The sequence below is a fragment of the Atractosteus spatula genome, chromosome 19 (genome assembly GCF_055471065.1).
Source record: "Atractosteus spatula isolate fAtrSpa1 chromosome 19, fAtrSpa1.hap1, whole genome shotgun sequence".
Classification (NCBI taxonomy): domain Eukaryota; kingdom Metazoa; phylum Chordata; class Actinopteri; order Semionotiformes; family Lepisosteidae; genus Atractosteus; species Atractosteus spatula.
The window spans coordinates 13,542,168-13,554,557 of NC_142724.1; the positions used below are offsets into that span (position 1 = coordinate 13,542,168).

At 40.7% G+C, this 12,390-nt stretch overlaps 1 protein-coding gene across 1 annotated transcript in view; it reads right to left on the reverse strand.

The window, feature by feature from the left end:
• kcnq2b (potassium voltage-gated channel, KQT-like subfamily, member 2b) overlaps window positions 1-12,390 on the reverse strand; it is an 87,033-nt gene that overhangs the window by 29,142 nt on the left and 45,501 nt on the right. Inside the window, exons 9-10 of the mRNA XM_088937577.1 lie at window positions 6,807-6,875; window positions 5,232-5,261 (exon numbers count right to left, since the gene is read on the reverse strand). Coding sequence (XP_088793703.1) covers window positions 5,232-5,261; window positions 6,807-6,875 — 99 coding nt within the window. The remainder of the gene's footprint in view (window positions 1-5,231; window positions 5,262-6,806; window positions 6,876-12,390) is intronic.

Sequence of the window (12,390 nt, forward strand, 5' to 3'; positions counted from 1 at the left end):
TGGTTTCCAAACTGAAAACAATCCTAAAAAGGATAAAGAAAGTCCTCTTTCCTGGGGGTTCAGTCAAACGTGTGAGGGTTTTGCGAGGTCAGTGCGTGGAGTGAGAGGGACTGAGGGGCACACAGGAGAAAGTCATTAGGACACTGCTCTGCTGCTATAGCCAGTCAAGTGCGGATGAGGTGAAGTTAAATGCATGGGGGGGGCACGCAGATCATTTTTGTGAAGCCTTCTAATCGGTTTTCGTTTAAGCAGGGAAGGGAAGAGACCGAAAAACAGGGAATCTTTGACCTACCTCTCAGTCACAAATTACACACCAATTCTGGAGTTTCATATCTGAGGCGATTTTTACTTTTCTACTTAAAGGAAACTCAGTCGAGGTCATGTTTGAAATTTGTGATAGGCCGTTGGGTTGAAGTGCTGATTTACCTGGCACTGTATGGTAATGTATCATTCGAACTTTTCTAAAAATACGTATTCATAAAATCTCCAGTTATGAATGAAAGGGCACAGATTTTTTAAACAATCCATAGTAAGTTAAAATATCACATTCCTGTATCTCAGCTGAATTGGTCACTTTTTTATTAATGGTTTTGATTTACAAAAAAAACAAAGTCAGCACTACATGTCCCATCTCTGGGCCAATGATATAAACTGCTAATATTTTATATATACAGTAAAAGTATATTTTGCTCCTGTAGTTTTCTCGGTGGAATATGCAAGCACTATGGGCTGTTTCCTGATCGTCTTTGTCTTGCTGAGCCATGTTTTTCTATGCAGATCATCTTTAGTTAAGACTTTTCCACTTCAAAGTTTTCCAAAAACCTCTTCAAAAATGCTTCTTAACACTCATCACCAGAACTAAATTTCAGATTTTCTGCAAGGAGAAAAGGATTTAATTTCGAGCTCATTTAGCTGCAGTCTAGAAGGATGTATAGAGCTGTAGTAGATGTAACGTCTTCTGCTCTATTTAATACATTTACTGGCCGAGAGTGAATAATCATGAATCATCAGGAATTGAGAAGCAAAGGGCACCAAGACTCATACCCTAGTTCACTGCTTTAAAAAGCAACAGGCTGTCTTTAAAGTTAATCTTCTTGCTTTTGTAGTCTCTAGACACAGCCTTCACATGGGCCACTCTCATTTTGTCCTGACTGACACGCCACTGGATAGGCTTCTCACTGATTCAGAGGTCCACTACCCTGCAGTAATGGAAAACTGTACAATTAAATTTAGCGCTGTTTTATTATAACAGAACCTGATATTTACTGTGGACCTGATATTGTAGACCTTATTTCCTGCCTGTGATAAAAAGGTAACTCCTGGTCTCACCAAATACCTGTTCCACAAACCGGCACCTACAGTACACAGGACATTTTTAACCTGATATGCTCTAGTCTACAATAACCCTGTGGTGGTTTGGAATTTGCATCTGATTTTGTGAAAGCCAACAGAAAACGGTCAGCCAAGCTGAAGAAGACTGCTTATGCAGAAGCAGGCATTTATCAACCTTCGAATGGATTCTTGATGCCAATGGCATCATTCTTTTACTTTTTCGGTGATTGCAGCCATTCCCTCTCCCATGAAAGTGTCAGGAGAGTTTGATGTAGAGGAGGAGCTGAAGCTGAGGCCTCAAGAAGCCAGTGAGACATGAGCAACTGAAAACTGCAGGGATAAAGCAGTATTGTGGAGGGAAGAAGCAGAAGCTCACACAAAAGACTGCGGACATGTGTAAATAAAGGAGGCAAGAGAATAGGAAGTGTTTTTCTGTAGTTACTATTATTACTCTTAGCTGCTGAATGAGTCACACGCATACACGAAGTCTGAGTTCTCATGATAGTACAGAACCACTCACAACAATAAACAGAACAAAATGCTGCAGTGTGATGAGGGCTAACAGTCAAGAGATGCACATACTGTACGAAATACAGCAGTTTAATCTATTGATGTTTTTTTCCCCTGCAAGTAACTAAAGATCTTTGAAGGACATCTGATTTCATTTAAAAAAGAAGTACACAACTTTTTTTTCCCCACTAATCAGGATGGTGAAACTCTGATCTGTAAAAGATCTAGAGACCTGGAAAACATATTACATTCAGGTTTGAAACAAGCATAGCCCCAAAACAGTTTGTCAGATGTGGTTTGCTGTAAGCCTGGTTAAACGTAAGTGTTTTCCCAACAACATCATTCCTTGCAGTCTTAACATATAAGTTTCATAAGTTGCATATGGACTGAAGAAAACCATATCCAGAATCCTCATGCACTGTATACTGTACATGTCATATCATCCTCAATCAACAGTGTGTGTTCTTGAGTAACACACTGAATTAGTATAGATCACATTCTTGGCATATTATTAAATAAAACAAACTTTTGGTTTTACTGTATCAATGCAAAACTAATTAGAGTGAAATTAACATGCAGGAAAACACCCAGACAGGTGCACTGGAAAGGAAGTGTGATCTACTGTAATCCATAAAATAGTTCAACAGTAGACAATGTGGCAATTTCACAGATTCTAGAGTCAAAAGGACTTGTTTATCCTCCCAGAATCCCAGTGGCTGCAAAGGATTTCTGTGTCTCCTTTGCATGAATGCCCATCAGAATTCCAGAATGTCTCAATCACCCGGCCAAAACATGCAAAGTGTGGCTCAAGCATGCAGGGACGGCCTGTTGAAGGCCTGTGATGACTTGGGGCTGAACAGGGGTACCTCCACCTCTGAATGCGACAGCATTCACTACATGCAGAATGCAAGGGGTTAGTAGGTCACATAGAGTGTGTCTGGAGTGTTTCCTTGTTCTTTAAACCCACTTCATATATAAAATGCCAAAAAAAAAAGAGGCTCAGTGCAGGGCAAGGTACAGTATCCCTTGACAGAACATGGATAGTATGTAAGATCCATGTAGCATACTGTTTTTATTCAAGATGGACACTGCCTTGAAGCAAAGGTGATGAGATAGCAAACATGGCAAACTGCAGCTTCGAAATTAAGAGGAATACAAAACACACAAAGAGACATGGCTCCTTAGTGTTCAAGATTTAGCTAAATAGCAGAGGTGCTGGCAGAGAACATGAAAAACACAGAATGAGAGTAGCGCAAAGCCACGCGGCTGCAATTTCAGAAGACATACATCTGAAGAAGACAGCTTTTCATTTAATTCTCAGTTTTTGTCCCATATATAATGAAGGACCATCTACATGTGGTCTGGGAGCCTAAACAGAAATGGAAGGGACAACTGCGTTCCTTGGCGGGAATTGTGGGACAGGTTGGTTGCCCCTGGCTCAGGCTGTCACCTCTACTAGGTAGGTAAATTATTAGACGGAAGAGGAGGGGGAGCGGGAGAGGAATGGAGCAGGAGAAGCAGACCTGAATGCTTGGGAGATCTAGCCGTGCAGATGGTAGTATCTGTGCGTGACAAAATTCCTGTGGTACCTAGTTTTTCCTGGGCAGCACCCACATAGTGTTTCTTTGCATGAACTCTCTTTACTGGAAATGAGGGAGAATAGTGCATTAGTCCTTCAGGGAAGACAACGACAAGAGCAGGAGAGCTGAGCAAGACATTCTCTCATTAGAGAGTCTTCACAAAAATGTTTATAAAATATAGGAACTGCTAGCTCTGGAAGTTTGAAGTTACCTGTGATTATGGCTGCTGTACTGTGGTGAAGAGAAAAGTCATTTGAACAAAACAGACAACACAGTCTTTATTACATTAGGCAATGTCTTTATCCTGTAATGTCAGGATGTCCTCAGTCTGCTTGCCATCACCTTGACTTTATGTACTGTACCCCCTTCTTAGTCTGATTCATTTTCTGGAAACCAACAGGGGCATCTGTTTCAATTAAGCTCCCAGTTCAGAGGTACTTCAGCTTTCTGAGAATCATTGCTTTCCTTTGATTTTTTTTTTCGTAAAAAGTTGTATACTTTTGTATAATCTTCAAATTTCAATGTATTCAAGAACTAACATGAGGCACATAGACAAGAATGCATGAAAAAAATGCTCATGTTCAGTTTTGGAGGAGATTGGATGTAACAAAAACCTAAACAACTGAAAAACAAGAGAGACTGTACCAAATGTAACTTAACATCTGGGGTAAACAGATTTGAAATACTAAATATAAAAAGAGCTGATTCTGTGTGAACAAAACCTCTACAGAATGCCAAAATGCTTTCTCCAGTACTTTAAATAATCATAACATTTGGCATATCCTGCCAATCAATGCAACATAATCATTATGCAGATTTTGCTAAATTAAAGTCATGTACTGTAAGAGTTCAGACATCGAATTACTGACACATCATCTTTGTGCATATCGTGCCAGCTGAGAGAGATTATTTACGTGCCCCATTCACGCCACCTAAACAAAGCTTAGCTCCACAAACTGTGAGCATGCTGCCTTCCCAGCCCTTTGCTCAAAGTGGAATTTAGGTGGCACGGATGGGGAGTCTCACAGCTGCGAAGAAGGCAAACATTTGACTAACAAGCTGGGATGGTTGTTCCATATTGATGACCTCTGATGTGAAAACATGATCTTGCTAGACTTATTTCACAAAACATGGGCGTGGGCCATTCTCTTTTAAATGTACAGTAGCTGCTCCCACACAACTCGCAAAACGTCACTTTCCCCACTGTCAAACATTTTTTTTTAAATTGGCATGTATTCATTTGAAATGCAACCAATTAGCTGACTTCAGCCTGCCATTCCAGGGCTAGCGCTTTCACTGTGCAGGTTTTCAATAACGCCACACCCACAGCTCTGCGAAACAAGGCTAGGCCTCCAAGGAGAACAGCTTTGGATATAGACCCGTCCATCAGACCACTGATACACACGATCGACGAAAAAACAACATTTGCATTGACTTTAATGAGGGGTTGCTACCAATCAAAACCCGGTTTGGGGTTAAAATGCCCTCGGTGTTTTAAAAGAAAACCGTACTTGTGCGTTTCAGCCTGTCCTACGAAACCATAGCTGCTGCACTTGCAGAAACAGCACTGTGAGATCTGTTCCTCAGATTGCTCTGCATATTTCTGCAGCCTCTCCCGGAAATTTAGGTGTAAATTTATGCAGCACTGCATGATACCAGCTTGCAGCACCTGACAGTAGCAACACCTCTATTAAAAAAAACTACCCTTTGGAGTTGCACCAAATCCTCATGAAAAAAGCCTTGCATTTCAGAAGTCACATTACAAATAAAACACCGGTTAACAGAAAAGGGTAATGCAGTTAGACCAACCTGGGGGAAGGCTCGGGCTGGGGCTCTTTCCTTTATTTAGAGGAAATAAAGAGAACACACACAAGTCATTGACATTTTAACAGTTTCCACGAAAATCTCTAACTTCGATACCTATATATACCGATGCATATACTGTAGGTATCCCACGATATCCCATATAAATAAGTTCTTTATCATGAGAGTTTTATTTTCTGTACCATGAAGCGACTCATTATACAGTACACTATGCACCTGATTTGGAACCACTAGCTAATTTCAGATAACAGAGTCACGCATGTAGACCCAAGAGATATTCTTGATTTCTTACATGACCATACTGTACATCTTGCTAGTGGCACATTGGTAGAGAATTCCATGCAACGCTTTGACAACCTCATATGGCCCTTAGATAAACTCAGAGAAACGCTGGGAGCTCCGATTGACAGTGTCCCGCATGCGTGATGTGGGTGCACAGCAAATGAGTATTAATAATGCACGTACAGTAGCTAGAGAAACAGGAAAAACAGATACCCAGCGCAGCAAAGTGTGCCACCTTCCTTCCAATCCAGCTGATTTCCACAGCTTTTCATGGAATCTACAGCTCATTTTTCTCCTTGTTCCTGTCAAAGCTGTTCTGCGAATACTCCTTTCATCCACGTTCTAATAGCTTTAGCTAGCACAGGGTCACGGGGAGTCGGAGCCTATCCCAGCATGCAGCAGGCACAAGGCGGGATACAACCCTGAACGGGATGTCAGTCAATCCCAGGGCACACACTGACACAGACACAAACAGACACGCACACTCTCACACCAGGGCCGGTTTTCCCAGAAGCCAATGAACACATCAGCACGTCTTTGGGGAAGAAACCTGAGCATCCAGACCAAACCCACACTAACACAGGGAGAACATGCAAACACCACACAGATAGCACCCCAGGAGTTGAACCCAGGGCCCCAGAGCTGTGCCACTGTGCTACCCATGAATATCCCATGGGAAGGTAAAAATAGTATATTTCATTTTACTACATGGCTTCTTGTGCAGCCTACATAGTGTTCAGACTTACCTTGCTATGATTCTACACCTCATTTATCATGGTAATACATGATGTGTCCTGCAGTGCAGTTATGCTCCATTGTGTTACTCACTCAACATAAGATAACACAGCTACCCACCTGAACTACTATAAGATAACACTGTTTTACAGTTTCTAGTAAATGAAGTTACAGTTCTCTGTATAATGGTATCACATGCACCATTTTAGTTTAGCAACAGCCAGTTTTTGGATAATGGTGTCATCCCCATAAATGTTCAATACACAGGGTGCAAACACTCAGGAATACTTAGTAAGCCACACACAGCTTTGCAAGTGTGCTCCTTTTTGTAGTGCGTGTTCCCTTTGTGTAGCATGCACTGCACTTCGGGGCGGTTTCATACAGTATATTAGACACTAATTACTCAATCATAGTTGTTTTCCTGTTCTAGTCATCTTCATTATTACTTCCGACACAAAATCCACACACTTAATTTCCACATTTCATAAACCACAGCCATGCTCCACAAGTGCTCAGCAGAGACAGAAACATGTGTTGTCTGACCTGAAGGACAGTCCAGACTTGCTCTTCAGGTTGCGCAGTAGGTCCAGCTGATTCAGAGGAGGGATTAACCTGCAGAGAGAGAAGAGGACACAATCATTTTGCATTCACATCCAACTGGGCAGCCAGACACTGACATCCTATCTATGTCCTATGAATGATATTATTCTTTAATCAACAAAGCCCTGCACGTGTACCATCTCTTAGCGATTTATCCTGTTCTCTGATTCTCACGTTCAGACATGTTTGGGTTGAGGAGGTCAGAAAAGGAGCTACTGTGCACTTTAGTGGTTATATTGGCTATTTAACCAGAAACAAATTACACAATGAATAATAAAGAATATCCGGCCATCTAAGCAGCTTATTCTAATGAGGGTTATGGCAAGGTCAAAGCCCTGCTCAGAATCAATGTGCCCAGAGTAGGGACTGAGAGCAGACAACAGCTCTCACCCCAGACACCAGTCCATTGCAAGAACATAGAGGAGACAACAGAGAATAGCCAGTCTAGCCAGTCAAATCTTAGCCACAAGTCTCTGGGAGGTGAGAGAGAAATGAAACAACTGGCAAAATCACACATGGGCATGGGGGAGAACATGCAAACTCCACACAGATGGGAATTCAATACCAGAGTCTCACTCGGGTGCAGTGGCACGAATGGCCATGCCACCGTAAGGTGCCAACTCTGCAAAGTGTGATGAATAAAAAATTGCTTACACAAGTCGAAAGAACAAGAAAGGAATCACAAAATGCAAAAGATGTAGGAAACTGGGCTTAACACCTAAGTCTTTGACAGAATACAGAGTATGCCATAATTTCTGTAATATGAAATTGGATTTCATAATTCCCTTGTCTAAACAGCCCTTTAAACACAACCACCATGCTCTCCTACCTCTTCAAGGAAAACACTAACCTTAAACGAAAGCTTAACAGACAAAAGCACATGACAACAGCCCTTTCCAGGTGTTCACACGATTAGTCCATCCTTCTTTTCCTGCATACCCTGGAAGTCTGGCTCCACCCAGAAGTGTAGTGTTGCAGTCCAAGCAGCAGGTGGCAGTGTTTTACTACGTAAGCATCGAGTGATCGGCGTCTCCACTTTAGTAATGACAGCGCCTTGCCATTTTAAAATCAGCATCCCGTCCAGTCACAGAGGAGTGGACCTGTTTGCTCAAAATATCCCACTGCTACGTGTGTATCTGCTACATTCGCTGTGAACAGGTACTGCACTATGAGCACCTCTGTACATCTGGCTTGTTTTTAACATGGCAGGGATCTGTAGAAGCTCACGATGCAACACATGCTAACATCTTACAAGTGGTCCTTTTGAATATGTCTGCTATTAAGGGACAAAGGAATTATAACAATTATAACAAATAATTATAATTATTTGAATAGAGACTGGAACTCGGCTTGAAGTGCAGTGGACTACTTCAGTTATAATTAATGCTAACAACCAGCTTAGAGTTTGTGGGATGAGGGATAAAGCTTGTGATGGACTTCAAGTGCTTGTTAATGCAGTTTAGTGCAGGCCATGTCTACTTTGCTGGTTAGTGCTTGCACAGGGAAAGAAACAGAAGAGAAATGCACATCATGCAGTATTCCATATTGCACACTTTGAAGAATGACAATTGGTTCACTATGCATCTTTTGAATCACTGCACAACGTTTTCACCACTAGGATTTATTTCTGAAATGATCAAAATTAAGAATGAACTGGGCTGAAACGGCTTCATTCAATCTTGTTACACTGAGCACATTTATTTGAAAATGTGTCAGCATTGGAAATGGGAAAAACTGGCGGATAATATTTTTTTAACACACACCACTTCCTTTATTGTTCCCCAGAAGGGTCAGTCAATGTATCACTCTACACTTAATTAAAACGAAAAACATGTTTATTTCAGCTTAGCAACCTTGTAAAAGTTTTAAGGGATGATCGCCTCTCTTGGTTTTCGATTCTGAAATGTTAAAATACTTATATACTGTGCATGTATATGTAAAAACAGGTTATTATGAAAATCGTGTACTATATCAGTAAGAGGTTTTCAGTGACAACTGAAATTAACTTTAGTGCAGTCAGACAAGTGTTCCAAGCCCAGAAATTAGTTGTTTTTAACTGTGTGCAAGAAGATTACATTTGTTGTTAAAATTCACCTTTGCCATTTCTCCTGTAAATGCAGTATCCACAAAAGAAAAAATAGAGGGCAGAGGAGTGTTTAAGTACAACCAGGAATAAAAGTGTCAGAGCAGGAATAATCCATGTAAAAGAATCAGCATTTTTGGCTTCTCCTATGCTGAGGACATCAGAGCTGTATTATAACTGTTCACCTTGCCCCACCTCCTCATTCCTTCAGAGAACATCTGATTCCTGAGCCCTGTCAGCCTCAGAGTGTATAATCTGCTATTATCACTGTGCTGCTGGGTTCTTTGTTTTTATCATGAATTCTTAAGCCATAATTATGACAATCATTTTCTATTTCATAGAATTAAAGTTTAAGATCTCACTTATCTATTGTATTACTCAGTCCATAACGTGTACTTGATCTCATGTTTCAATGCATTAAGATGTAAAGCTAGCAGATCATATCACGGTACTTATTGAACATTGCGATACTGCTACAGTCACCTATAAAAAGTAATTATGAAGAATATGTCATCCTGAATTAAGATAAGAATAATCATGTTTTTCTTTCTGCTCCAAAAATTGCTTCATTTTGCAATTTCAGCACACCCGTACTTCAGGTAGTCAGAAAACCAAGAACAGACTCCTATAACTTTCTGCTGCACTTGAAAAATCATCCTCCGCCTCAGCCCTTGAAATTGCATCGTCATTAAAATCCAGTGCTTGCTGAATGCTCAGTGATTAGAATGACCTCCAGCTCTGAAGGCAAGAACCTGAAAAGCTGGATCTGTTACAGTCTTCATTTATCTACTATCGTATTTGATTAATTAAAAGATACTGATTGTAATTCATTAAAAGGAGATGAGACAACTACATTGCAAGAGACCACAAATTAGATTTATAGCGTACTGCACATGACATTTAGGGCTAAGTGATGCCGAGATCAGAGCCTGTGCTGACATTTGGATAGTGCAAACAGAGTGACACAGGCAGCTTTTATTTCACACGCACCTTGTACAGTACCTGTAAGGGCCATATGCATGCTGACGGGTACACCAACATGTTAATAGATAGGCAATTGAAAAGAAAACAAAGCACAACAAAAAGAGGGGAAATGCATACAGTAGTTTTAAGACCAGGCCATTGGCACAGCATTTAACCCTTGGTTGTTATAGATTGTGACGAACATAGCTATGAACTCGCATTGTAATCCAAAATCTCATTACTTCATCACCCCAGCACTCAGTAATGATATATGCATCGAATAACAAAGCCAGCCTTTAGACTCAGAAGTAAAAATGTCCATGCCTGCAGTATTTCAAAGCTCTCCAATAGTAATGGCTTTATACCTGGGAACTCATTTTATTTTTGCTCAATAAAATGTTTGCATGTGCGGCATGTGAGCAGAGTTGTGAAATGCCATAGCATATCCATCCACGCTGCACAAGCACAAAACCTCACTTTGCAGTGAGGGAGTAGTACTGCCCAATTTCCATCTTTAGCCAACATGATTGCAGCTCCAGAAACTACGGGAAGAGACTCACTCTTGAAACAGTTCACTTGGTTGCATGTTCCGTTGCCTCTATCATTTCCCTTGTTTTTATTTTTTCAGCACTATTTAAAAGCAGTTGTGCTCAGAATATCAGTTTGGATATACTGACATATACTGTATACAGTATATGTGATTGATATTGCATGAACTGGGATTTCTCCATCTCAAATTTTGGAAAACCTTTCTTACAGTCAGGTTACAGTAGATCAACGTTACTAAGGCCTATTAAATGGTACAGTAACAGTTCCCAGGATAAATAGCTTCAGAGAGGAATCATTTCCTAACACCTCTGTATGCCCCTCATCCCCTCCCCTTTGTGTTGACAAAGAAAAAATCCCTGAAAAGCAAAAGGAAAACTGTTACAGTACGTCACGCCCCTCCCCCGGTGAACTCACTGCTCTGAATCAACTCCTTCACATTCCAGTGCAGTTTCCAATTAACTAACCAGACCCACCTTCTTCCACCTGCCTACTTAAACCAGCCTGACACACCACTCCTTGCTCAGTACTGGGTTTTACTTAGCTAGAGTTGCATTGTTTCCTTTTCCTCTTTTGCAAGATTTCTAGGTTGTTGGCTCCGACTTCTGAATCTTGACTTGGTTATTGTGGATCTACTGGTGTTTGACCCTGGCCTGACCTCCTGACCCACGTTTTTGGATAAACTTCCTTCTGGTACTTTAGAGCGCCGAGGATTCTGGTCAGGGTCCTTCTTCCGGATTGTAACAGAAAACCTCAAACAACTAAATTAAAAGGAAGCCACTTTTAAATCATCATTTCATATTGATTTTAACTATGAGCAAAAAGGAAGCCAAACAAATTGAACACTGACAATTTGATGCTTAGATTTCTGTTTTGACAGGCCTGATAAATGAAGTTTAAGAAACCTTTTTTTAGCTTTGGGGATTTTTTTTTTAAATTCCTTTATTAAACAAGCTAATCCAATTGAGAACAAATTCCCACTTGACCTGGAGGCCCACTCGCACAGAAGGATTTTAACTGGGGCAGTTTCAGAGACATATTCTGCACAAGGTAACGACCACAATGTCCAACATGTGGACTTGAAGCTGTGAGTGTCCAGTCTAGGGTCCAGAGCCCCAACTACACACCCCACACTGCTACCAGAATGATAAGTAAATTAAAATAATCCAGTGATGTCAGTCAGTAGAAAATACAGCACAGCCTCCTGATGGATGAAAACTGACATTGCACAGACAGGAAGTTAATAGAACAGTGAAAATATAGAACATGAAATACTGTATAGAGAACTTAAAGGAGTCTTGGATGTCTGCACTATAAAACTGAAATCTGTTATATTGAATGAAGGTGCTGTACCATACATGGGGGAGAGGGTTATACTGTGTATATATAAGACTATATTTGCATATTAGATTAATGATTTACTGGTTTAAATGAATCTTTAATTTAAAAAATCATATATTGCCAATTCATTACGGCTCTATGTACCATCCCTAAGATGCAATACTTTTATCAAACTGAACCTCCTGAACAATGAAGAACTGTGGGTGCAAGTCATGTCACCCGGTCACTACCAATCACTGGACCAATCTGGAGAGAGAGCTGTGTCCACAGTCGTGTCAGAGGGCAGTTTTATCCAGCTGGTTAAATCCTTTCTGCCGGACACTCAAATGCACTTGTCAAGGGTGCCCTGCTCTGAATATTTCTCTTTGCTGTCCTGAATGCTTTCCTTTGTCGTGCTACATTGTCTTCTGTGCTACAATGTCGAATTCCCCGTGGGCAGGCAGTCATTGTAAATAAGAATTTGTTCGCAACTTATTTATCTGGTTAAATGAAGATTTTTTCTTCTTCTTTTTATTTTCAATTCAGATGATAAAATGTAATTTGACTGGCATGGGATGTGAGAAATGATAAATACCTGAGGAAAAGCTCTCTGTC